Source organism: Papilio machaon, chromosome 5 (genome assembly GCF_912999745.1).
Source record: "Papilio machaon chromosome 5, ilPapMach1.1, whole genome shotgun sequence".
NCBI classification, from domain to species: Eukaryota; Metazoa; Arthropoda; class Insecta; order Lepidoptera; family Papilionidae; genus Papilio; species Papilio machaon.
The window spans coordinates 9899685-9923083 of record NC_059990.1 but is presented as its reverse complement, the minus strand read 5'-3'; the positions used below and the strand labels follow the sequence as shown (position 1 = coordinate 9923083).

Genomic DNA, 23399 nt, shown 5'->3' with positions numbered 1-23399 from the left:
CTTGTCAATAGGTCAAAAAGATGCATGCACGCAGCCGTGAGCCGTGACACATTGTGCGATCTACGATTCTGTAGCTCTGGAATAGATTTTACATTTAAAAGTAAAAAAACATCAATCTTGGTTGGAATTTACTAGTTTACTAATATATGGCTGAAGTATATGTATATATAGTAAGCATGTATATGGCATTTAATAACACATAGCGATTTGTTCGGAAGTTTAAGCAGGCGCCGTTCACAACCGCAAATGCGGGGCGCCCCGTCTCCGGCCGATCCGTATTTATAGTGCGCGCGCGCAGGTCGGCGGTGAGGGCGGTGGCGGCGGGCGCGTGACGGCGTTCTCTCTGGTTTCAGTTCTCGGAGCGGGCGAGGGAGGGGCGCGAGGGGCGCGGCGACTGCGATGGCGAGGCCGGTGAGTGCCGAAGGCGAGCGGCTCGCGCGCTAGCGTGCGGCGCGGGAGCCGCTCAGGCCGCTTTGTGTGCGCAGACAGCGGCTCCGACATGTCGGGCGGCGGCGAGCGGCGCGCCTCCACCTGCCGCGTGGAGCTGGGCGCGCTGCTGGCGCCGGAGCCGCGCCCGCTCGACAACAAGGTCAAGGTATGCACGGGACGTTCGCTCTACAAATCTTCTACGCATCTTAATACGCTTATATTAGAAAAATCTAAATTATACTCGACCGCTCGCCGGACGACGTCTTATAACTTCGCAATTTTTTAAACGCGAGGTGTGGGGGGCCCGCCGGACGCATTTGCATAACGCCTCGCCACTCATCGCCTGACCTACTTCAGTTTTATCGCACTTTGTCTCGAAGCGAAATTTGACAGAGTTTTATAACAAACTTTTATTAATGCAAAGTATGCGAGCACTCCTCGCGGGGCAATGCGTCGTTAATAATAGAACGATACGAGGGCAATACTTCTGTTGTGAGCTTTGTGTATATACAGAGCGACGCCGAACGCGTAACGTGCCCGTTCATCATTAAACCATTCAACGCTTCTGTTCTAAAATTTCCATCTGGATCTGGGGGGCTAGACAAAGTAACATACAATAAGCGAAGTCGCTAATCGAAAAGTCAAAAATGTATGTTGACTATAACTATAACTATAACTGTTGATATGTCACGCGCATGTCACGTACTTTTCCTATACATTTCGACGCATTTTATTTTGATGATTCTAGTAGCGATAACGATAACCGAATGTTACATTATTTAGACCCGCAGGCTGATGCTTTATCTATGACTTTAACTTTTATTTATAATAAGAAAGACTACACTGCACTTGATGGCCTCCCGCGGCCGCTTTTTCTGGGCGAGATTGAGTCCGGCACGCGCCTCACGTTCTGTCCGCAGCGCCACAGCATCCACGGCATGACGGAGGAGGAGAACGTGGTGCGGCCGCACCAGGAGATGGCGGTGCTCTCGCTGGAAGAGAAGAAGTTCCTACTGGGTGTGGAGCGCGGCGATGTGGCGGGCACGCGACGCAGCCTGCAGCGCGCACGGGACACCGGTCACATCAACGTGGACTGCGTGGACCCGCTGGGCCGCAGCGCGCTGCTCATGGCCATCGACAACGAGAACCTCGAGATGGTGGAGCTGCTGCTCGAGTTCGGCGTGGAGACGCGCGACGCGCTGCTGCACGCCATCTCCGAGGAGTTCGTTGAGGCCGTGGAGGCGCTGCTCGACCACGAGGAGCGCACACGCAAGCCCGGGGAGCTTCACGTGAGCTCAGTTTTCACAATCACTCGTTATCTAGCTACTTCCTATGCCCCACTACAAGACTTAAACTTTATGTCGGCACGAGGTTAGCTGCAAGTGCACGCCTGTGTAGGCGGATGCTGAGCGGGCCGCTGCTTGTATTATTACAATACTCTCGAGGTGTCATAAAGTTTTGATGGCCCAGTACTAAGTTTCAAGTTGCTACGTCTTCAGAAAGTCCGTGTAGGCGACTTTCAAGTATGCAGAAATGCATATTTCTCAATCACTTAATTATTCAATAGAGAGGAAAATGTCAAATAAATGAAAGTCTGTTCTCCAGGTATAACTAAGCTTTGTTAATTTTATAAAGGTTTATTTAATTGTTTCAATTTGTCTAACTGCTACACTAACAGCCATACAAAGTCTCTAAGGGCGTCCCTTAAAGTAGATGTGAGACAGATGTTATAAGGGATTGGAACTTCTTAAGGCAATAATAAATAAAACGGATACTCGGCGATCGATTGAAAAATGCAATATAAAGGTTAGGTAAATCAAAATAATTAATGGCCCGTCGGTTGACGTAGGTTCACATTTAGATTGTAAAAGCAAAGATAGAGGCGATCGAATGGAGTGGAGAGGTGAGCGCGCGATCGCGTTGCAGAGCTGGGAGGCGCTGCCACCCGAGACGGCGACCTTCACGTCGGACATCACGCCGCTCATCCTGGCGGCGCACCGCGATAGCTACGAGATCATCAAGTTGCTGCTGGACCGCGGCGCCGCGCTGCCCGTGCCTCACGACGTTCGTTGCGGCTGCGACGAGTGCGTGCGCTCGCGCCGCGAGGACTCCTTGCGCCACTCGCGCTCGCGCATCAACGCCTATCGCGCGCTGGCTTCGCCTTCGCTCATCGCGCTTTCCTCCAAGGACCCCATCCTGACAGCCTTTGAGCTATCGTGGGAGCTGCGCCGGTTGTCGGCACTCGAACACGAGTTCAAGACCGAGTACCAGGAGCTGCGCGTGCAGTGCCAAGAGTTCGCGACCGCGCTGCTGGACCACACGCGCACCTCGCATGAGCTGCAGGTGCTGCTCAACCACGAGACCGGCGCACCGCCCGCAGCGCTGCCCGAGCCCGGCGCGCCCGAGCGCATGCGCCTCTCACGCCTCAAGCTTGCCATAAAGCTGCGCCAGAAGAAGGTAACTGCTACAGGCCGCGTGAGACGCGCGACCGTTGATTGAGCTATCTCAAAGGTGCTATCACCTGCTCACGTTCTGTATTCTTCGACAGTTCGTGGCGCACCCCAACGTGCAGCAGCTTCTGGCCTCCATCTGGTACGAGAGCGTGCCGGGCTTCCGGCGCAAGAACATGCTTCTGCAGGCGGCGGAGATGACGCGCATCGGCGCCATGTTCCCGCTGTACTCGCTGGCGTACATCGCGGCGCCGTACTCAGCCCTCGGCCGCACGCTGCGCAAGCCCTTCATCAAGTTCCTGTGCCACTCCGCCAGCTACTTCATGTTCCTTTGTGAGTTGAGAATCACCCGAGCGACGTCGCTTATAAAGGCACTACAGGCAAGCGTACAAAATGGCAGTCGAATATCATATAAACATCATTACACAAAGTACCAAGTCGAAATACCTGTCCGGCTTTCTCGTGGAGGTAAACCGAAGCTATCCTTCACTCCCCTATCGACCCCAGGCAGGTTGACTTCGGTTTATCTGTCCGACCAAATGCAAAATCCTAAACTTCAACTACTTCATAGCTATGTTCCCTGACGTATGTATGAAGCATGTACGAACGTTGGGTGTTCATGTAGCAATAGCTGGGACAATGACCTTTGTCCACAGTCCTGCTGATCCTGGCGTCGCAACGGATCGAGACGGCGGCGGGCGGGGTGCTGTGGGCCGCGCCGCGCGCTCCGCCTACAGCGCCTCTATCGCGCCGCGGCTCCCTGCCCTCACTCATCGAGTGGCTCATACTGGCCTGGGTCAGCGGTGCGTTAACTATCACTTATATATTTATTACTATGACCCTACTTTTTTCCACTAAGGTATCTGCTCCCATTTCTACGAACGGTAAAAGTCGCGACAGTCGAAATGGTACATTATACATCCTCCATAGAAACAGTCCAATGTTAGATGAATTTTTCGCTCTATGATGGTGTTCAAATCTGGTTATCACGCCGCTGTGCGCCTAGATATATGTTTGTGACACCGGCTAGCCGTAACTCGCAGGACTGATCTGGAGCGAGGTGAAGCAGCTGTGGGACATGGGGCTGCGAGAATACGTGCACGACATGTGGAACGTCATCGATTTCGTCACCAACTCGCTCTACGTGGCGACAATAGCTCTCCGTGTCGTCTCTTATTTCCAGGTAGTTATAAATTTTAATTTGATCGATTCAAATCGAACGATTTAAAACTTTGGTGAATCGCCTTTTTCGGTTTTCCGCGAAAAGTTTTCCCTCGGCTGTGAATCCGACCGGTGCGATTGTGTCGACAGGTCCGACGCGAGATGGCTCGTGAGCTGCAGTGGAACCAGCCGCGGGAGAAGTGGGACGCTTGGGACCCCATGCTGCTGTCGGAAGGCCTCTTCTCGGCCGCCAACATCTTCAGCAGCCTCAAGCTGGTGTACATATTCAGCGTAAACCCGCATCTCGGGCCGCTGCAAGTCTCCCTCAGCCGCATGGTGCTCGACATTTTAAAGTTTTTCGTTTTGGATATTCTCGTTATCTTCGCGTTTTCTTGCGGTGAGTAATTCGAGATATAGGATTCCTTCGCGCAACAAAGAGAGGAAACTACTACATTAACCCAACGTTTTGTTTTAGGGTTGAACCAGTTGTTATGGTACTATGCAGAAATGGAGAAGAAACGGTGCACGACGGGCTCTTCGGCGGGTACGACGGCGGCGGCGGCCAACGGCACCGTCGTCGACCCCGACGCCTGCATCGTGTGGCGACGGTTCGCCAAGTACGTTTTCATGTCTGTTCTTAACCAATAGCACAACGTCACAAATAGCACGTTTTCACACAAAGCCGAGATTTTATAAACAGAGGTACGCCGAATTACATTACGACATTTGGTTACGAAAAAGTAAGCAAGCAAGTGAGATTCACTCGCGCAGTAACCCCAAGTGTTGTGGCGCAGCCTGTTCGAGACGATGCAGACACTGTTCTGGGCGGCTTTCGGGCTGGTGGACCTGGACTCCTTCGAGTTGGACGGTATCAAGATCTTCACGCGCTTTTGGGGCATGCTCATGTTCGGCACGTACGCAGTCATCCAGGTCATCGTGCTGCTTAATCTGCTCATCGCCATGATGAACCACTCCTACCAGCTCATATCGGTAAGTGCGTCATATTCTCCGACCGACGCCTCGTAACTTTCCGTATCAACTTAAAAGCGGTATTTTGGTGCGTGGCCAGGAGCGAGCCGATGTGGAGTGGAAGTTCGCGCGTAGCAAGCTGTGGATCAGCTACTTCGAAGAGGGCGGCACGGCGCCGCCGCCCTTCAACGTGGTGCCCTCGCCCAAGTCCGCGCTGTACGCGTGGCGCTGGCTCCAGCGCCGGCTGTGCGGACACGCGCGCGCCAAGCGCGAGCACATGCGCACCATCCGGGTGAGCGCTCGACGTATGCACCACAGCGCTATCGCAGCCATATCCGATAGCCGATAACTCGTAACGTACCCAAATTTAATAGCTCATCGAGTTTGCCACTCTGTCTGGATGCTGGACAAAGACGAGCTGCGCCGCCCGTGTGACATTTACCTTATACATTGGCCTAATTGTATTATGAAGTTAAGCAATAATAGTTGAATTTACTGACTGCATATATTTTCAGAGGAAAGCGAAGCAGGCGAATGAGCGAGATTTTCGATACCAGGTTAGTATACTGAAGAATTTACAATATTCATCAATTCGAATTCCAAAATTCACCTCATCATATCCATAGTCAAAGTCAATTAGAATCACTCCATTTACGTTTGTTTTGAAAATAAATTTCAAGAAGGTCAATAAAGTAAGGAGGTGTGATGTCGCAGGGCATCATGCGCAACCTGGTGCGACGCTACGTGACGGTGCAGCAGCGGCGCGCAGAGAGCGGCGGCGTCACCGAGGACGACGTCAACGAGATCAAACAGGACGTGAGCGCCTTCCGCTGCGAGCTCGTCGAGATCCTGCGCAACTCCGGCATGAACACCTCCACCGCCAACGCGGGTGCGCCCGGTACGCCGCCGCCGCCCCCTCCTCCCCCTCCCCCCCCCCCCTCCTCCCCCTCCTCAATTTTAACCATTATACTTACAATCAGAAATTAAGTTTTGTTGACAAATAATAAACCTTAGGCCCTTATACAAAGCAACGTAAATCTTCGAAACCCGGCAATTTTAGTCCCTAAACGATTATACAACAACAACAACAACAACAACAACAACGATTATTAACCAACAAATATCATACAAACTTTGTCGATATTTGTTTTCTCGCAACTGGCACGCAAATAATTGTGATGTAACCTTCACGAAACATTTTGAAGGGAATTTCGCTGAAAGGCTTCAAATTTTCGAAACGAGTACATTTCGTATTCGTGTACGTATCATTGAGTCCGTGTACACACATGTATTTATATTCTGTTTTAATTATAAGGCCATACAAACGCAACCGGAATAAATGACCTACATGATGGTGAAAACCATATTTTTCTGTTTCGTGGCTCAAGGCCGCTACAGACGCTCAGCTTTAACTGAACAGGTTTAACCGATCTATTTTATCAAATGATTTTTTTTTAGTTCATCAGTTTAACTGAACAATTCTCGGTATACAGTGTAAACACAGCACAATACATGTTTTGCCATCGTCAGCAATTTACCACATTTTATAACACGCGTCACCATTCACACCGACCGTGTGCTCACTACCATTAAAAAACATTTAGCCGTGGTTATAGAGAGTAAGCCATATTACTTCCCTAAACTCGGTATTATTATTTGTATGTATGTACGACGCCCCGTACACTCATTAGTCAAATGATTTTTAACTGATCAGTTCGACTGTTCAGACAAAACTGAACGTTTGTAGCGGCCTTTAGTAGAACATTCATGCAAAACGGAGGCCCCGAAAAGCGACTTTGTTTTATAAGATAATCGCTCGTCGGTTAAGGCGGCGGCGGCGGCAAGAAGAACCGTCAGAAGGAGCGTCGACTGATGAAGGGGTTCAACATCGCGCCGGGCGGCCCCCTGGCGCCCGTCGATGAGTTCCTGGCCTCGCTGCACCACGAGCACCACGAGCACGGCGGGCACGGCGCGCACGCCTCGCTCTCCGCGCTGCTGGGCGGCCGTCTGCGCGCCAGCCAGTCCAGTCTGTCGGACGGCGGCGGGTCGCACGCGCCGCCCGCCCGCAAGCCGCCGCACAAGCGCCGCTGGGGCACCATCATAGAGGCCGCGCGCGCCGCCCGCGTGTCGCGCCTCATCGGCCGCTCGCGCTCCGAGGACTCCGTCTGCGACCACGCCCCGCCCTCGCCCAGGTCCGTGCCCGCCGGGTGCATGTCAAATAAAGATCTATTCTGGATTTTCCGAGACGTAACATAATGGTGTAATGTAACAGCGGCAGCGAGCGCTCCGAGTCGGGCAGCGACTCGCAGCGCAGCCCGGAGCGCGCACGCAGCGGCCCCCTGCACCCGCTCTCCGCCCTCGCCGCCCTCAAGCGCAAGCGCAAGAAGTTTTCGGACTCGAGGCGCGCGGCCGCCCCCGACCAGCGCGCCAGCGAGGCCTTGCAACGCGCAAGCTCGGTGCCGGCGCGCGCGCCCCCCGCGCCTCCGCCGCGCGCGCCCCCTGCGCCCTCCGCGCCCGCCGCGCCCCCGGCGCCCCCTGCGCCCTCGCCCGCGCCCGCCGGCAGCCGCGAGCCGCTGCTGGCGAGCCTCGACGACGACGCACATAAGGTTGCCGCTAGTTTGGTTCGTAGTGAAACGGTACACGGAGGTGACAAGGTGACAAGACAATGTATTTGTCAGGAGTCGTGCGGACAGTGCGGGTACGAGGCGGGCGGGGCGACGTGCGGCCGGTGCGCGGCGCTGGCGCGGCTGGCGGGCGTGACGCCGCTGCACGGACACGCGCCGCACCACTCCGCGGGCTGGCTGTAGGCGCCGCACTGGCCGCCGTCGCATCCCCCGATCTCTGCCTCACTCCATACATCGTTAGGAAATAACTGTACCGCGGCTAGCGCGGATCGAACACGTTCACAATGAAATTAATCGTAATTAGTGAGGTGCACGTATCACTAGGAGCTAAGACAATGACGTCTGAGACGCGCACACAATTTTAAATTAATTCTTGCGCAGCGTCTCGTCCGCAACCGCGCGACAAACGGGTTGTCAATGTGCGCTCTCCTGCCTTTTCATTCCTTTGTTTCGATCGGCCGAGGTCTTCCTAACGGCCTCGTTACGAGTACAAGCGCACGGCTAAAGGAAGTAGAAATTTAGATAATTATTGAACAGCTAACTAGTTATATGAAAGGAGATTTTAAAAAATTAGCATAAAATTAGAATTTAATCTATTTTATACATGACTTACAATGTGAATACTAAACGTAACATAATAAATATACAATAAAATGTGTTCCAGAGAGTTTTCCAATCATATATTGTCGGCGTACGCACGTGTAGATATAATTATGTAACACACAACATTACGTAGCGACTAGCGGATCACTCGGGGCCGCCCCGCGCCCCGCGCCCCGCACCCCGCCTCCCTACACACGCACATCAGTCGTCAAAGCCTCCGTAGAATTTATTGTTATAATAAGGATTCACTTCTTGTTCCTTAAACCACGTCCGATAACTTGTGTCCAGTTTTATTTTGTTACAACACGGCCGAGCTAACTGTATTTAAACACTCGATGTATGTATGACTGATGAACAATAGAGAGCCAGGAGCCGGCCTATGCGGTCGTCGGAGGTAGCATCGCACTCCTCGGGCTCTAGCAGCGTCTTGACACAACTGACATTATGACTGCAATAACCCTTTCTCAAAAGGAAATTATTATTTTATATTATACACGGCCTAAATCTTTGATACAGGGATAACATTCACAGTAAATGTCCATTATATATGAAAAAGCACAACGAACAAGGTATTTCCATTTGGTAAAACTGTGTGAATTAGCAAATTTGCATTCGACACACGGCGCTCGGTGCCTGGTACCTGGCGCTCGACACCTGACACCCGGCGCTCGGCACCCGGTGCCGGTCGGGATGAGGTGTTAGTTGCTCCAGCGCAAATACTCGCGTTCACACTACCCGGGACCGGAAGATTTACTAGAAGGCTAGTGGCTCGACATATTTACCCGACTGACAAATTAATATGTTTTTTTTTAACGTACGTTAGTTCATTTTTATTTATGTGGGTTTGTACGTACGTAAATTCCATTGTGACGACCTGGAGCATCGGTGGCTCAGGGGTTAAGCACTTGACTTGCAATCTGCAGGTCCTGGGTTCCAAACTCCGCCATGTACCATATGTACTTATATGTTTATCCGACGTTCTTACGGTGAAGGAAAACATCGTGATGCAACCTGCACATATCTGTGAAGAAATTCAATGATATGTGTGAAGTCAACCAACCCGGACTTGGCCAGCAGGGTTGACTATGGCCTAGTCACTTCTACATTAGGGTAGGCTTCGTGCTCCTCGGTGGGGACGTATAGTGAGCCGATGATGATGAACTAGAGCTTAAACGACTGAACCAATTTTGGCAAGTGTGGTGTCGTTCGATTCAGCTTTTCTCCCGAATTGTCATAGAGTGTAAAAAAAAATAGTGAATAGATCGAGTCTTAAATAAGAAAGTGTTACATACTGCTGTTTATTTAATAACATTTTTAAGTCTTTGTTTTAAAACAGACAATAGCGTTATTTCATCTGAGCGCTTTGACACTACGAAGCGCCGGTAAACCTCCGGACCGGAGTAGTGTGAACGAGTTTGCGCCGGTTAATGTGAACACCTTTGTCAGGTATCCGGTTTCCGGTAAATCTGCTGGTCCGGCGTAGTGTGATCGGAGCTCTGTCGGCCGCGGGCTGCGGCTGGGGGTGGCTAATGTCCAATTCATACATGAAAGCGTAACAGGACACTATGAATAACATTAACGTATTCTAATTATGTATTATTGTGTTGTATGTAGACAACGTAAAACATATCGTCATCTATTATACGTCACGCAACAAATAGCACAGCATGTTTGACATACATAGATGCTGACATTGCCGCCTCCGCCTCCGCCTCCGCCGCCAGCCCGACCCGCGGCAGTGCGGGCAGTAGACTAAATAGCACTGGAGGCCTTCACAAGTGTTTAGTTGTGCAGGCGGCGCACCACACTATTTATATTTTGTAAGGAGTTGTTGTTTATTTATACATTGTATTTGTATATAACGGTGCGAAAGAGATTAAAGCTGGCACTATATACATATTTGTTTTATTTCATTAACCCACAAATGTTGTATTGTATAATGAAATTGTAATTATATTTTGGTGCAGGAGTATTTAGACTTGTGGATCTCTGATCGTCGCATAACTACTCCGCTTTAGTGATGCGACTATCTGTGAGGCAGCAGAGGCCAGGAAAATAATTATGGGTTTATACAATTTGTGATAAAAATAATGATAATGATATCAAAATTCATGTACATAGTTTTTTTACAAAAGAACAAAAATATTGTTGACTAATATCAAATAAAAAATTACAGACGATCTCAAAAATATGATTGAATTACATATTTTTTTATGAGACAACTGTTTTCGGGACCCTGTTCCTGTTACCTTCTTTATGAGTGTTATTTTTTTTTATAAAATTTTTAAACTATTTTATGGACAAACATTATAAAAACACTGTCATGAAATCGGTACAATTGGTTATGAATCTTATTAAAAACTTAAAACAGATGATTTCGCGATTATCATTTTTGAATTACATCTTACTATAGATATAGATGTTTGTTATGGATCTCCGGAACGGTTCAACAGTTCTTGATGAAACTTGGTACAGATGAAGAACATAGACTGGACGGAGTCGCGGGGGACAGCAATTTACAAATATAATTGATTCTTTTTATTCCTGTCTTTCTTCTTAATCAAATAAATAAATAAAACTACAACCACCACCACGAACGTGTTAACAAACATAAAAGTATCTCTTATTGAATGCCAAATATTCAAAAGTAATAAAAAGACCTAAATTATAACATTTATTTATACGATGTATTTTATAACAAGACCGATTCTCGATAGTTTAAAGTCGTCGTTATGCGCGTACCATCTGACACATGACACCCGTTCATTAAGTACAACATTGGTCTTCATACAAAATTCGATACTTCATAGGTATCAGGTGACAAATTGTAAATAAAATTTTTGTAAATTAAAAACATTTTTAATGTAATTTAGCTAAAGCCGGGATATTAAATAAAAAGACAATAGTTGCGGGAACATTTTAATGAAAGAATTTGTTAGAGTGCGGCGAGGTCGAGGGGCTCGTAGCGCTGGTCGCGCGCGCGGCGCACGGCCAGCTGCACGCGGCCGGCGCGCGCGCTCAGCAGCACGCCCGCGCCGCGCGCCAGCGCCCCGCGCTCCGCCGCCAGCGCTAGCTGGTTCACCACGCGCCGCTCCACCTCGTGCTTGATGGAGCGCGCGCCGTAGTGCACGTCGTACCTGCACACGCACGCGCACGCGCACATCTCTAACACGCTCTTCTCACATCAAACTATCATACATCATAGATAAACGGTACATCTCAACCGCCACAACAACTATTGATCCCTCACTTAAGAAGATATTAACAGGTCGCTAGTGATTGGTTATGGAGACTAAGGCCCTTCGTACACAAGGCGACGTAAAATTTCAATACGGTGGATGAATCTATACAGTTGAGATGTAGTCGCTATGCTTGTGACTGACCGCATACACCACTCGCATCGACGATTTAACGTTGGATGTTCGAATAATTACGATGCCTAGAAGATGAAACACAAAGTCTAAATTCTAATCTGCTAAACGATACTTTTGATAGTGGATAAATTTTGATATAGATCTACACTTTTGTCTGTCTCGCGATCGCAATGCTATGGAATGAAAACGACAACGAGAGGCGACTGACCCGTCTGCGAGCGCGCCCAGCACGCCGCCCTCCCAGCGCAGCTCGACGTCGTGCCGGCTGCGCGCCTTCTCCGCCCACAGCTTCAGCTCCATGTTGACCAGCGTCAGCAGCTCCTGTCGCGAGAACGGCAGGAAGTACACGATCTCATTGATGCGCCCGAGGAACTCGTCGCGACCGAAATGTTTCTTTAAAATCGGTCTCACGACGCCATCTTTAAAATGACGCGAGACCTCCAGCGTCTCCTCGGCATTCTCTGCGTCCTCGGCGTCCCCGCCCTCGGGGGGAAGGGGAGGCTTGTTCTCCACCTTCTCTGCGATACGGAGAAATCGATTAGAACATGAGTGTTGCGCGGCGCCGAGCGGGCGCTAGCACCTAGCGTGCAGTACCTTTGGGGACGTCGGCGAGCTGCGGCCGCGTGCGCTGCGCCGCGCGCATCTCCGCCTCGCGTCTCAGCTGCAGGCCGTACTGCGCGATCTCGTCCGAGGCGAGGTTCGATGTCATCACGAATATGGCGTTCTTGCATTCGATGAGTTTCCCCTTGCCATCCGTCAGCCGACCCTGCGACCGCAAACACGTTTATGGGGAGGAGGAAAGGAAAACGGTCGGCATCCGCGACACAAACGGGGCTTCATCACCTCGTCGAAGAGTTGCAGAAGGACCGTGAGCACGTCGGGGTGCGCCTTGTCCACCTCGTCGAAGAGCACGACGGCGTCGGCGCGACGAGCCAGCGCGCGCGTCAGCTGCCCGCCCTCCTCGTGGCCCACGTAGCCGGGCGGCGCGCCGATCAGCTTGGCCACCTCGTGCTTCTCCTGGTACTCGGACATGTCGAGCCGGATGAACGCCGCCGGGTCGTCCTTGTGCATGTAGCGCGCGAGCTGCTTGGCCAGCTCCGTCTTGCCGATGCCCGAGCTGCCGAGGAAGAGGAACACGAGGGGATGTTCCTCGTCGGCCCAACCGTTCTCCTTGCGGCGGACGGCCGCTGCGACGGTCTCGATGGCCGCCTGCTGGCCCACGATGAACTGTTTGAGCCGCTGCTCGAGCGGGAACCGACGACGCTCCTCGGCGGCGGCGGCGGCGGCCGCCTCCTCCCAGCGCCGCGTGTGCTGCAGGATGAGCTCGCGCGCGGGCGAGGGGTCGCGGGTGTAGTGCAGGGGACGCCGCCCCGCGTGGTCCCTGGCCGTGGGATCCGCGCCGTTCTCCAGCAGCTCGCGCGCGGACGCGGCCGAGTCGGCGAGCGCCGCGTAATGTAACGCCGTCCAGCCCAGAAAGGAAGCTCGGGCATTCATGGAGCCGCAGAATTCGTCCTCACGACGTTGGAGCGCCTCGAGTGGATGCAGGCCGGCCAGCGAGGCGGCGGCCGAGGCGCCGGCGTAGCGCTCGCGCAGGTCGGGGCGCGCGCCCCGCCGCAGCAGCTCGCGCACGGCGGTCGGCCGGTCGTTGGCAGCGGCCACCATCAGCGCCGTCCAGCCGAGGGGGTGGCGCAGGTCCGCTGCGCTCTCGCCGGACCCGCGCCGACTCTCGCTCGCAGCCTCTAGCTGTCTAAAATAATTCATATATAATACAATAGAGAACAGTGAAAAGTCTGTGTAGCCAGGGAGATGAAAATTTTACAATATCAAAGTTTTTTTTACCAAAATGACGCAGAATGATGTAACTGACACTTTTTTATCCTAACAAATATTTGTCATAAGTAGATCTTAAGTATCAACAGGTCAATTTCTGCCATCTTTAAAGGCAAAGTGATGTAAATAAGCAAAAAAAGAGTTATGGGACATTACACTCATCAAACTAAAGCCATAAAATGAAAACAGCACATAGTGATAATTCATCAAATAACAAGTCAGATACATACTTGACAAGTTCCTGCACATTGCCTGTCTGAGCGGCTTTGAAGAACCTTTTCTCTGAAACAATATTTAGTAAGAAGAAACATACAAATTATAAAGATGACATAAAAAAGTGACAAATAAAAGCAAAATATATTGTGTGTCAAAATGGGGGTATGATACAGCCACATTACTGAACAATAATAAGCTATAATTGTCAGCACAATTGATAACCCAGATTTTTTACAGTAGGAGGTAGCAAATGAGCAAGCGGCCACTTGGTTTCTCTAACATTGCCAAGTGATTACTGTTGATAATCATGTCCTTCCTTTAGTACCACTACCTTTAGTAAACAAAGGAGATATTTCCCCTTCCTATTTGTCACCTCTCCCTTCCCTGATACTGATATAGCCCGATATTAGAGGCTAGGCTCCCCCTTGCCAACAGGATAATAATTTGGCCTCTAACACACACATTTATTGACATGCAATGCTTGAGAATAAAGAAGTAAAGGAAGGTGAACATGTTGTGTTGTTAGCACAAGATGAATGGTATAAACATCTAGTTTGATTTACTACAACTTTACAAAATTTATTTTTGTAATGGTTTTATGGCAGCGTGTGGATGTTAGTGCAAGCTGGAAGGTGGATAAAACTGTAACCATTTCAAATCTACAGATGTATACGTGTTTGAAGGCACTTATAACTAATCCAACGAAACTAAGAATTGCACAGTATAAAAGCCTACCGTTAAAAACATAGTCAGCGGCTAATATTGCCAATCCTAAAGAAGCTGCGCCAACGATTTTCCGAAGCTGGCTGTTGTGGGTTGTTAAATATATCTTTTCAGCGGCGTTACTTGAAACACTTCGTCTCATTGGAACACTCAAAATGCGAGTCGAACGAGTCATAAGCCGCAGCAAACGATTAAATGATCTAGGATGACTAAACATGGTGGACGAATTTAATTTTGATATTATAACTTAACTCTTTGCAATTCATAAATTGAATGGGGAAAGATCTTCATTGTGTTATTTTACTTGTTGTTTAAGCATTTTTTTAATTTAAGTCATGAGATTTCGTGTTTTTGTGTTTTTCCATTACCGATACGTCACTGTCAATGATTGTGACTGATAATATTGACATTTGAAAATGTGACAAGCACGTGTTATGTAAGACCTCTATTAATTGGACAAGCTAAAGCCTAGTATTTTGTGCCTATTTGATTTTGACATTTTGTCTCTGTATAGAAATGTGACAATGAATCAAACGTGCTTCGGTGGTGCTTTTGGCTTGATAACTCCATCAATTATGATTCCGAACTACGTAACTTGAGTTTTACTCCGTTGAAACTTAGTTCAAGTTGACTGATCAAATTTTGCCGGTTATTAGTAGCAAGTGTTTTTGAGTTAAAATATTCAGCCATGTCAACACACGGTAACTAAGCAACAAAATGTGGCATTCTTTGTGTCGATACTTTTTTTGTTTTACTTTTTTTACATGTTCATGCTCAGATAAAGAATAGACTTATATACAAGGGTCACACTGAAAGTTCTTAGAAAATCTAAAACTGAGCAAACTAGCAAGTTGTTATTTTTATTATATCTTTTCAAAAATAGTTTCTATTAACATCAATACATCGCTGCATTCCATAGAACCACCGAGAAAAGCACTTTGGCCACTCGTCCTTAGGGGTCTCTTCGATGGCTTTCTGGAACGTAGCCACTGCTTCCTTGGCGTCAAATTTCAGCCTCCAGCAATAGAAAATAACATAAAAGAAAAATGCCACAGCTACATTACGAACGAAACAGGATCTTGTGATTTTTTTGTCGTTGACAGGGGAGCGTTAGTGAGTTATCATAGTTTGATTAGGGTCAGATATACTTGTAGGTCTGTAAAGACTTTCATTAGCTAGGAAAAAAAATACTTATGTACTGAAAATGAAAAGAAGATATTAGCAACAGTACTGATAATGGAAAAAAATATGTATTTATCTAACATTTCTAGTGTTGCAGATGTCCATGGACGTCGATGATCACTTTGGTGTTCTCGCCGCAGTTTGCCCCCTTCTCTTATAAAATATATATATATTCATATATAAATAACGTTTTGTAGAGTCTAGTTGTTGTAAGACCCGCCTTTTTGGCGTTTTATAGTAGAAATTACAAATTGAAATTGGTCACACTGTTTTGACAGTACAGTACAGCAGTATGATAGAAGGGGAGGCAATAATGTACAGCCACGATAATGCACGACCTGATAATGTACGGCCCAATAATTCATGTACAAACAATGGTTTGTTTGTACATGAATTATCAGGCCGTGCATTATTAGGTCGTACATTATTGGGGCGAGCATTATCGGCACGGGCCGATATTGTACAGCCAAATAATGTACGCCCTGATAATTCGTGTCCCATAGAAAGTAGGTGTACACGAATTATCAGGGCGTACATTATTTGGCCGTACAATATCTTGCACGGACTGATAATGCACGGCCCAATAATGTACGGCCTGATAATTGGAAGCCAACATGGCGGCCACTCAGCTGTCAGAATCCTACCAGCCAATCAGGAGCGTTTAATTCTCTATGATTATGCTTCGTTTAGACTACTTTACTAGTTTAGTTGATGTTTTTGTATTGCGAAAAATTTCAAATCTCGCGCCCTTTTCGACGGTGAAAATTTAAAATAAATTAAATCAATTTAGTACATCATCCATAGGTTTTAAAAATTACTGGACAATAAATGTCCACATGATATTTGCATACTATTTTATTTTATTTAGTATTATTAATTTAGCAGCAATAACGGTGTATTTTTGAATGAATAAATTTTACAGTATGACATCCATAGTACTTCCTATTTTCTAAATTGATGATATGATTATGTCTTTTGTATTCCGTTGTCTTTTTAATATGTTTCTAAAATAATATGTTTCTTCAAGTATAGTTCTCACTTTGGATATGCTCGAGTTTTTATGATTTTATTCAGCGATAATATGGAATTTTAATAGTGAAGTTAATCAAATTTTTAATGAGGCCCGGGAGATATTTTTTATTTTGTTTGCGATGTTAATTTACCAAAATCATTTATATAAACAAACTTAAGTTGCTATTTGTAAGCTCAATTGTTGCTACAAGCTTACAATAATTTTCCTGACGTTTGGCGCTATAATTGTGAATAATATTACCTGTTTTTCATAACTATATTTATTGGTTATATAGAGGGGTGGGTTATATTTCCTTGGGGACATTTTGGTAGAAACATAATTCAACACATCTACAGTTAATTCAAAAATTGACTGTCAACAAATTCCAGTTCAATTTCTAATTTTTGTTGGATGCACACTTCCTATGAGAGCCCATTAAGACGAGTCATATAAAAAGGTGATAAAATGGGCTAACTCTACTCAGCTAAGCTTTTTGTAACATCAATAACTTTAGCCTCCAAAAAAATTAACCAGTTTATATTCATACAATGGGTAAGGATTAATTTTAACATTTGTAAACGCGTGAGCATTCGTGGTAGGACGCGTTACGTTCAATTGTATAATTGCCTTAATTTTTGGAAAAATAATTTGAAATGCGTTTTCAGATATGTACTAACATTTTTTCAAGCCCCCATACCCATTATAGCAAATAACCCCACAGAGCAGTTTACTAAATTATCAATTCACCGGTTGGCTCTAGCCATCGCATAAAATGATATGATGGGAGGACTTTGTAACAGGATGGCCAAGAGTAACAGCTTTCTGTGAAACAGTTATTTTGTCGTTACTAAGCTTTCTAAAAGCAGGCTTTTCTCAGGCAGGGCCATGTGGGGATCGACCCACTAAAACCCCCTCGGTGGCCAGACTCGAGTGCAAAACAAGAAGGTTCTGGGATCTCCAAGAAACGCACCGGAACGTAATGAGTAATAAAAAGAGAGGTTATTTTCAATCTTTTATTGCTTTATTCAATAAATAACATTTTACAGAACGGGATTCCATATGTAGATCCTGGGAAACAAAGTAAAAAATTAACACATATCTTAAATTATTTAATAAAGTATTGTGATTTATACAATACAACCTAATAGAGAAAACTTTACAAATCAAAGGTTAATATATAAAACATATGTATGATAACAAAAAACTATATCAAAGAAAAATTTACATAGTGATAATGAAAACAATTATATCCTTACTACATTAACAGTTTATTCATATGCAGTTATAGAATATGATTTTATTTATTTTGAATATTTATTATAGGGAAAGTTGTACAAGTACCGATAACTACGGTACTTGTACTAACTTTGACGTCAAAAACTAATTACAATTTTTTTTTTTTTTTTTTTAAGAGGTTAATGTTTTAAACATACTTAGTGCCTCGGGGGAAACACTTAGTTATGTGGGAGTCTCTTCCGGAAGGGAAGCATACCCACTAAACCACCTCTAGTTCCTCCTACGCATGGTAGTGGAGATACCCTGATGTATCACCACTATGAATCTGGATCAACTACCTTAGGAAAGGCACACCGGAACTATAGTGCACCTTCATCCCGGCCCTTAGTGGGAGCTGGCGGGTCCCCCCGTACCCGCCAGCTCAAGGCTATGAAAGTGAGAAAAAGCAAAATCTTCGCTAGCATTACCGCCACCTGCAATAGAAAATGAAAATCAAATTAATGTAGATACTAGAATATCTATTAGTAAAATAAAAAAACTACAGCATGCACAAAAGCTACAGCCAAACTTGTCAATTAACGCGGTGGTTGACGACCAAAAAATTGTATAAAAACTACAAAAAAATTCGATTCGAAGATTGAACATCAGAGCGACAGACTGGGCAAATTACATCATAATTTAATTCAAACAAACGGTCCAGACAAGGTTGGCATTGCGTGTGACCGCATGGGATCAACACCACTTCGAGTGGGTTAGTCGCACAGATGTTGCTACGAAGGGGTTGAGGTTCGCGATCATTATCGTGGCGGGGGGGAGACGCGGGGGGGAGACGCGGGCAGGACATCGGCGGGTTCCAGAATAGGAGCCTGGACCACCTCCGGTGCTACCTGCTCAATGTTGTCTGCAATGACAACTTCTTGAGCGAATTCTGGGACGTTATCTACAACAGCCTCAACGCCTACGTCCAACAATCTGCTCGTTTGCACGAGGAACTCTCGAATGGAGATAACTCCTTGCTCGAGTGCCCTCGTGTTATTTCTCAAAACAGTTGTCCTGATATAAAGGCGCTCCCGGTTGCGGCGCGCCAGAGGCTCCCCGCGGCGGTACGCCTCCAGGCGAGACGCGCTTACGGCGAACTTCTGTGTCAGCACATCTAAACCAAACAATATGTCATATTAAATAAAATAAACACAATACTCTATTCATTTGGGGATATTTTCGCAACATCTTATAAAATTGCACATAAATGTGTCTTTGTTTTCTTTTTTATTTCTGCTGATAAATAATAACAATTATTTTTATATTGGGAAGATGGTCATATAAAAATAGTTTTTATCTTACCTCTTTTAATTTTCTTACGACGTTTCCTAAAGCCGAAGATAGCAGCATAACTCTTACTGACAGGACACTAGAATACTAAAATAACTACGCAAATCATACTATCTAAGACTAAAATACTATGTGGTAACCAATAACTATTACATAATAATTACAAATTTACACATGATATATATAAAGTGTTAGCGTTATAGTGGGGTTTACCACTATAACGCTAACAATTAGTTGTAGTAAAGTTGTAATATGCCCTCTACCAGCAGCTTTATGATTTAAATGAACCTATATAATTTTCCGACTTGATATGCCTACCAGATGGAGATGTTCTCAAAATCTCTTAAGTCACGACTATTCACCTATATTAAAAATGTATTTTAGACTACTCAAATCTACTATCTACATACATCAGAGACAACTAATGATTCCTACATATTAATTACTATGATTACTCTATTCATGTACATATATTTTGTACACACCTGTAAACCTCCAAACATTCGGAGAGGCTCCGAGAGCCCGTCGCAGAGAAGCATGGAAACTTTCTGCGACGTTTGATGTGCGATGAGCAGTACCATGAACGCTGAACCCTTCTGGGCCCACCTGCATAAACAAATTACTGTATATCAATTATTATTCATCAATGTAATGATTTATTCAATGGATAAAAGGATAAAAATAGATTTTTGTTTATATATAATGTTTTATATTAATTTCAAAATTCATTAATTTATGACATATTTTGCAAGTTTTTTGCAATGTAATGTTTTTTTAAGAAGATTTTATGTGAATTTATTTAATTATTTAATGTGAAAAACACCTATATATTACTATCTAGTTAAGTCCCGTGAAACAAGTTAAATTACACCAAATTATTATCTTATTTACTATAGAGTATTACTCACGCGTGCCATCCACTGCGCAACAAAGTAATTATGAAAGTCTTCATTGTAAGGAAGCCTTTCCTGCTGTGCGATGTGCGACAACTCTGCTAGGCCGGCCGCCACCTGCGGCGCCGGCAGGAGCGCCAGCGCGCTGTACAGCGACACAAGCCGGTGCGCCGCGCTCTGGCGCTGCTGCGCCTGCAACCCGAGCTGCCGTGCCTGCCTCACCAAAGCTTGCACGTAATGAAACATGCAGCCTTGGGTTGCAATTCCTGTAACGGAAGCAAGAGCAGACCGTAAGGCCTGCTCATAATCTGTTATAATTTGTTGTGGTCTTGGATTGCCAGCCGCTTGCCAAATTCTACGGAAAACTGCCTCATACAGAGGACGGCGGCGGTTCTGCATCAGGACTACAACAGGATGAAAATTGTGTCCAGCAATTATACTGTGTACTGTTAAAATTTGGCAAATTGACAATCCAGCTGGGACAGTCAGGAACGTTCCATCGATGACTAGCACTTCACTGTCAGCGATGCAACGTTCGAAACCGCGCATGACTAATATGACAGCTTTTCCTTCCGCCACCGACACAGTGGCGAAAAGAGCAGGACTTAACAAACGGTGGCCTGATAAGGCCACCGCATATTCCTCCAAGGTGCGTGGCTGAGCCGGCTGTGAGTTTCTCCTCCACTTCCGCATCGACGGCAGCACACTCTCGTAGAGCAGGTGAGATGCAGCGTCCGGATATCTGTAAAAAACATTCCAAAATATTTATCAACTATATTAAATTATCAAACTATATTACAAAACATATCATCGTGCTAATTTTTTTTTGCATTGAATAAACTACTGAACTGTTTGAATATTCTTTGACTTAATAATAATAATAAAAAATGTTTATATAGGTTACACACACATGTAGATACATAAAATAAACAAGGTACAAATTAGTTGGAAAGTGGTAATACTAAAAGGCCTGGGCTCGGCGAATAGCTTGCCCGGAACGACAACGCCGATTTTCAGCCCTCGCCTTATGGAGAATAAACAAAAAAGGAAAAATGAAGTTATTAAGTGTTGGTAATTTGATTAATCATCGAATATGCATATAGGGATGTATCAAATCAAAATTATATAATTAATATAATAAACTGTTAACTATGTAAATAATATATAATAATGTGAATAATAGAAAAACATAATGTGTCAAGAAAAATATCAAATCGCTCAAACTGTTATCAGGTACAGGTGTTATACCACCAAGTATTCCTAGTTTTTGGCTAGACACAAGATTTGATCTTTGATCTTCTCTTTAAAAGTGTGTTTGCTCATAGTTACATTCCTGAGCAGACTTGATTGACTTCTATTATCCTATGTTACTCCTAAATAACAAAGGACACTTTTTACATAATATTTACTGTATTATTTCAAAACACAAATGACTGCACTGAAGTAACTTACATAATCTCAACAACCATTGGTAGTGTTTCTATTTACACAACCACCAGTGTATATAGATTGCACTGAAGATTTATATTTAATATTTGCATCACCTTACCTGCTAGTTACTAATGCTATCATAGTTTTTCATAGTAAATCATCAATCAAAAGAAAAAATATACACACATCACTTTGGTATTCTGAACTAATTGAATGTCCAAATAAAGGGTCCATAAATAAGGTGGTGTAAACAACACAATTCTTAAGAAATAGTTATCACTTACCTGGCAGCTTCTTCCTCATATATGGCATTCAGAGGAATACTCTCCTCTGAAGCCCTCCTCTTTAGTTCCTGGAACATTGTATTGCTGAAAAAAGAGAGGGTTATTTAATATCTGAACTTTAATAACCTTGAGTAATTACATTTAAACCGTCAAAATCCATTGTCACACAAAAGGACCAAAAAATATAACATGGGCAGGGCTGTCTCAGAACAAAATATCCAAAATATTTTATTACATATACTGTCAAGCAAAAGTGCATATACAAACTTTGCACATCAACATAAAATTTACAACAAAACAAGTGACTTTTAGTTGTAGTTGGCTTTTTACAATATTAATTACAGTATTTTTTATGAACAATAAAACAAGCCTGCAACTCAGCCTAAAGGTCATACACTATTAAAAACAAAGTAGGTATTTTTTTATCTCACCGATTAAGCACCCAGGGAGTAGGGGAATGATTATGCTGCCCAATCGTCGGTCCAGCTATCCCATTCCGCAGTATCCAGTGCGCTGGACACCGGTCGCTGGCGCACCTCATGGTTGTCGAGGCCCCCCTCGAGCGACTGACCACATAAAAGTGATTATCCCGAGAAAACCACCTCGAGTTCCCTTTGTAGGGAACGATTTCATTGAAATCGTCCACTACAAGAGGAAGTCCAGGTGGCCTGGGAGCCTCGGGGTGACGGGGATCGGGGACAGCTTGCTGCTCAGCCATTACTAAAAAAATCCAAAGTTTATAGTATTTAGGTGAATATAAAAAACGTAGTGTGTCGAAATCGCAGTTTTGAGTAATAAAATCGTTAAAAAGCACGAGTGTGGATAATCCAGCCAAGTACTTTAGAAACGAAATGACAGACCGCGGTTAGATTGGCGGTTGGGTTTGAAAATAGTGTTGCCACACAAACAGTATAAAGTTTTTAAAAATTCCATCAGAACAAAAAAGAAATATTTGATTATTGTTAAGTGAATCTAAAAGCCTCCGCAGACAAGAGACTTATTCGCACAATAGTCTAATCGGCACATAATGTGAATAAGCATGTATTGAAGTAAGCACATTACAGCGACTTACTATCGGTCGACCAAAAAATTGAATTGTGCTTAATTTTTGACTTTAAACCATATAAACATTAAACTATCGAGACTTCTTCATGTGCATAGCTGCTATTGGCGCATATACACTGCCGATTGTTTAGTTTACTCGTCGATTAATTCCTTTGCTGCATTTCCCCTGACGGTATTTACATAAGATGTGTACTAAAATTCTAATGCTAAATACGGCGAAAAATTCGAGTTGCTGTTGCCGCGATAAAGCATCGTCTTCACTCAAAGCCGGACTGCTTGGGCACACTATAATCTTCGATAATGCAAACGAAAACTTTATTTTAAACTTTTACAACATGTTCCTTTTAACAATAATCAAAATAAACAACCAAGTCGTCATAGTAATTTTATTTAATTTTTTCAATATGATTTTCTTCCTTTCTTTTGTCATTGTCATTCATTGTCTCACGTCTCTCGCCAGTAACATCAACGTCCTCCCTCGACGTGGAGACCGATAAGGTCGTACAATTTTCTCAAACTCTCAGATGTCTTTCAACTGGAGTTCAGTGGTTATTTCTCTACATTAAGCTCACCATATATTAGAAACTG

The 23399-nt window shown here is 45.2% G+C and overlaps 3 protein-coding genes across 3 annotated transcripts; 1 reads left to right on the top strand and 2 right to left on the bottom strand.

Moving 5' to 3' along the window:
- Positions 1 to 517: 517 nt before the first annotated feature.
- On the top strand, positions 518 to 9268 carry LOC106709557 (transient receptor potential-gamma protein). Its single transcript, XM_045678090.1, has 15 exons — positions 518 to 595; positions 1350 to 1718; positions 2356 to 2886; positions 2978 to 3212; positions 3536 to 3682; positions 3923 to 4062; positions 4191 to 4437; positions 4516 to 4657; positions 4835 to 5030; positions 5110 to 5301; positions 5525 to 5566; positions 5724 to 5907; positions 6838 to 7201; positions 7282 to 7615; positions 7691 to 9268. Exons 2-15 carry the CDS (start codon positions 1368 to 1370, stop codon positions 7814 to 7816), a joined length of 3231 nt encoding a protein of 1076 aa, XP_045534046.1. The 5' UTR covers positions 518 to 595; positions 1350 to 1367; the 3' UTR covers positions 7817 to 9268.
- A 1903-nt stretch (positions 9269 to 11171) lies between these two features.
- On the bottom strand, positions 11172 to 14764 carry LOC106709556 (caseinolytic peptidase B protein homolog). Its single transcript, XM_014501377.2, has 6 exons — positions 14392 to 14764; positions 13671 to 13722; positions 12454 to 13357; positions 12205 to 12376; positions 11819 to 12128; positions 11172 to 11373 (listed from the first exon to the last, which is right to left on the bottom strand). The coding sequence occupies exons 1-6, from the start codon at positions 14594 to 14596 to the stop codon at positions 11172 to 11174; spliced, it is 1845 nt and encodes a 614-aa protein (XP_014356863.2). The 5' UTR covers positions 14597 to 14764.
- A 3213-nt stretch (positions 14765 to 17977) lies between these two features.
- On the bottom strand, positions 17978 to 22816 carry LOC123720928. Its single transcript, XM_045677896.1, has 5 exons — positions 22178 to 22816; positions 21747 to 21830; positions 20047 to 20773; positions 19624 to 19744; positions 17978 to 18962 (listed from the first exon to the last, which is right to left on the bottom strand). Exons 1-5 carry the CDS (start codon positions 22462 to 22464, stop codon positions 18607 to 18609), a joined length of 1575 nt encoding a protein of 524 aa, XP_045533852.1. The 5' UTR covers positions 22465 to 22816; the 3' UTR covers positions 17978 to 18606.
- Between the last annotated feature and the right edge of the window lie 583 nt (positions 22817 to 23399).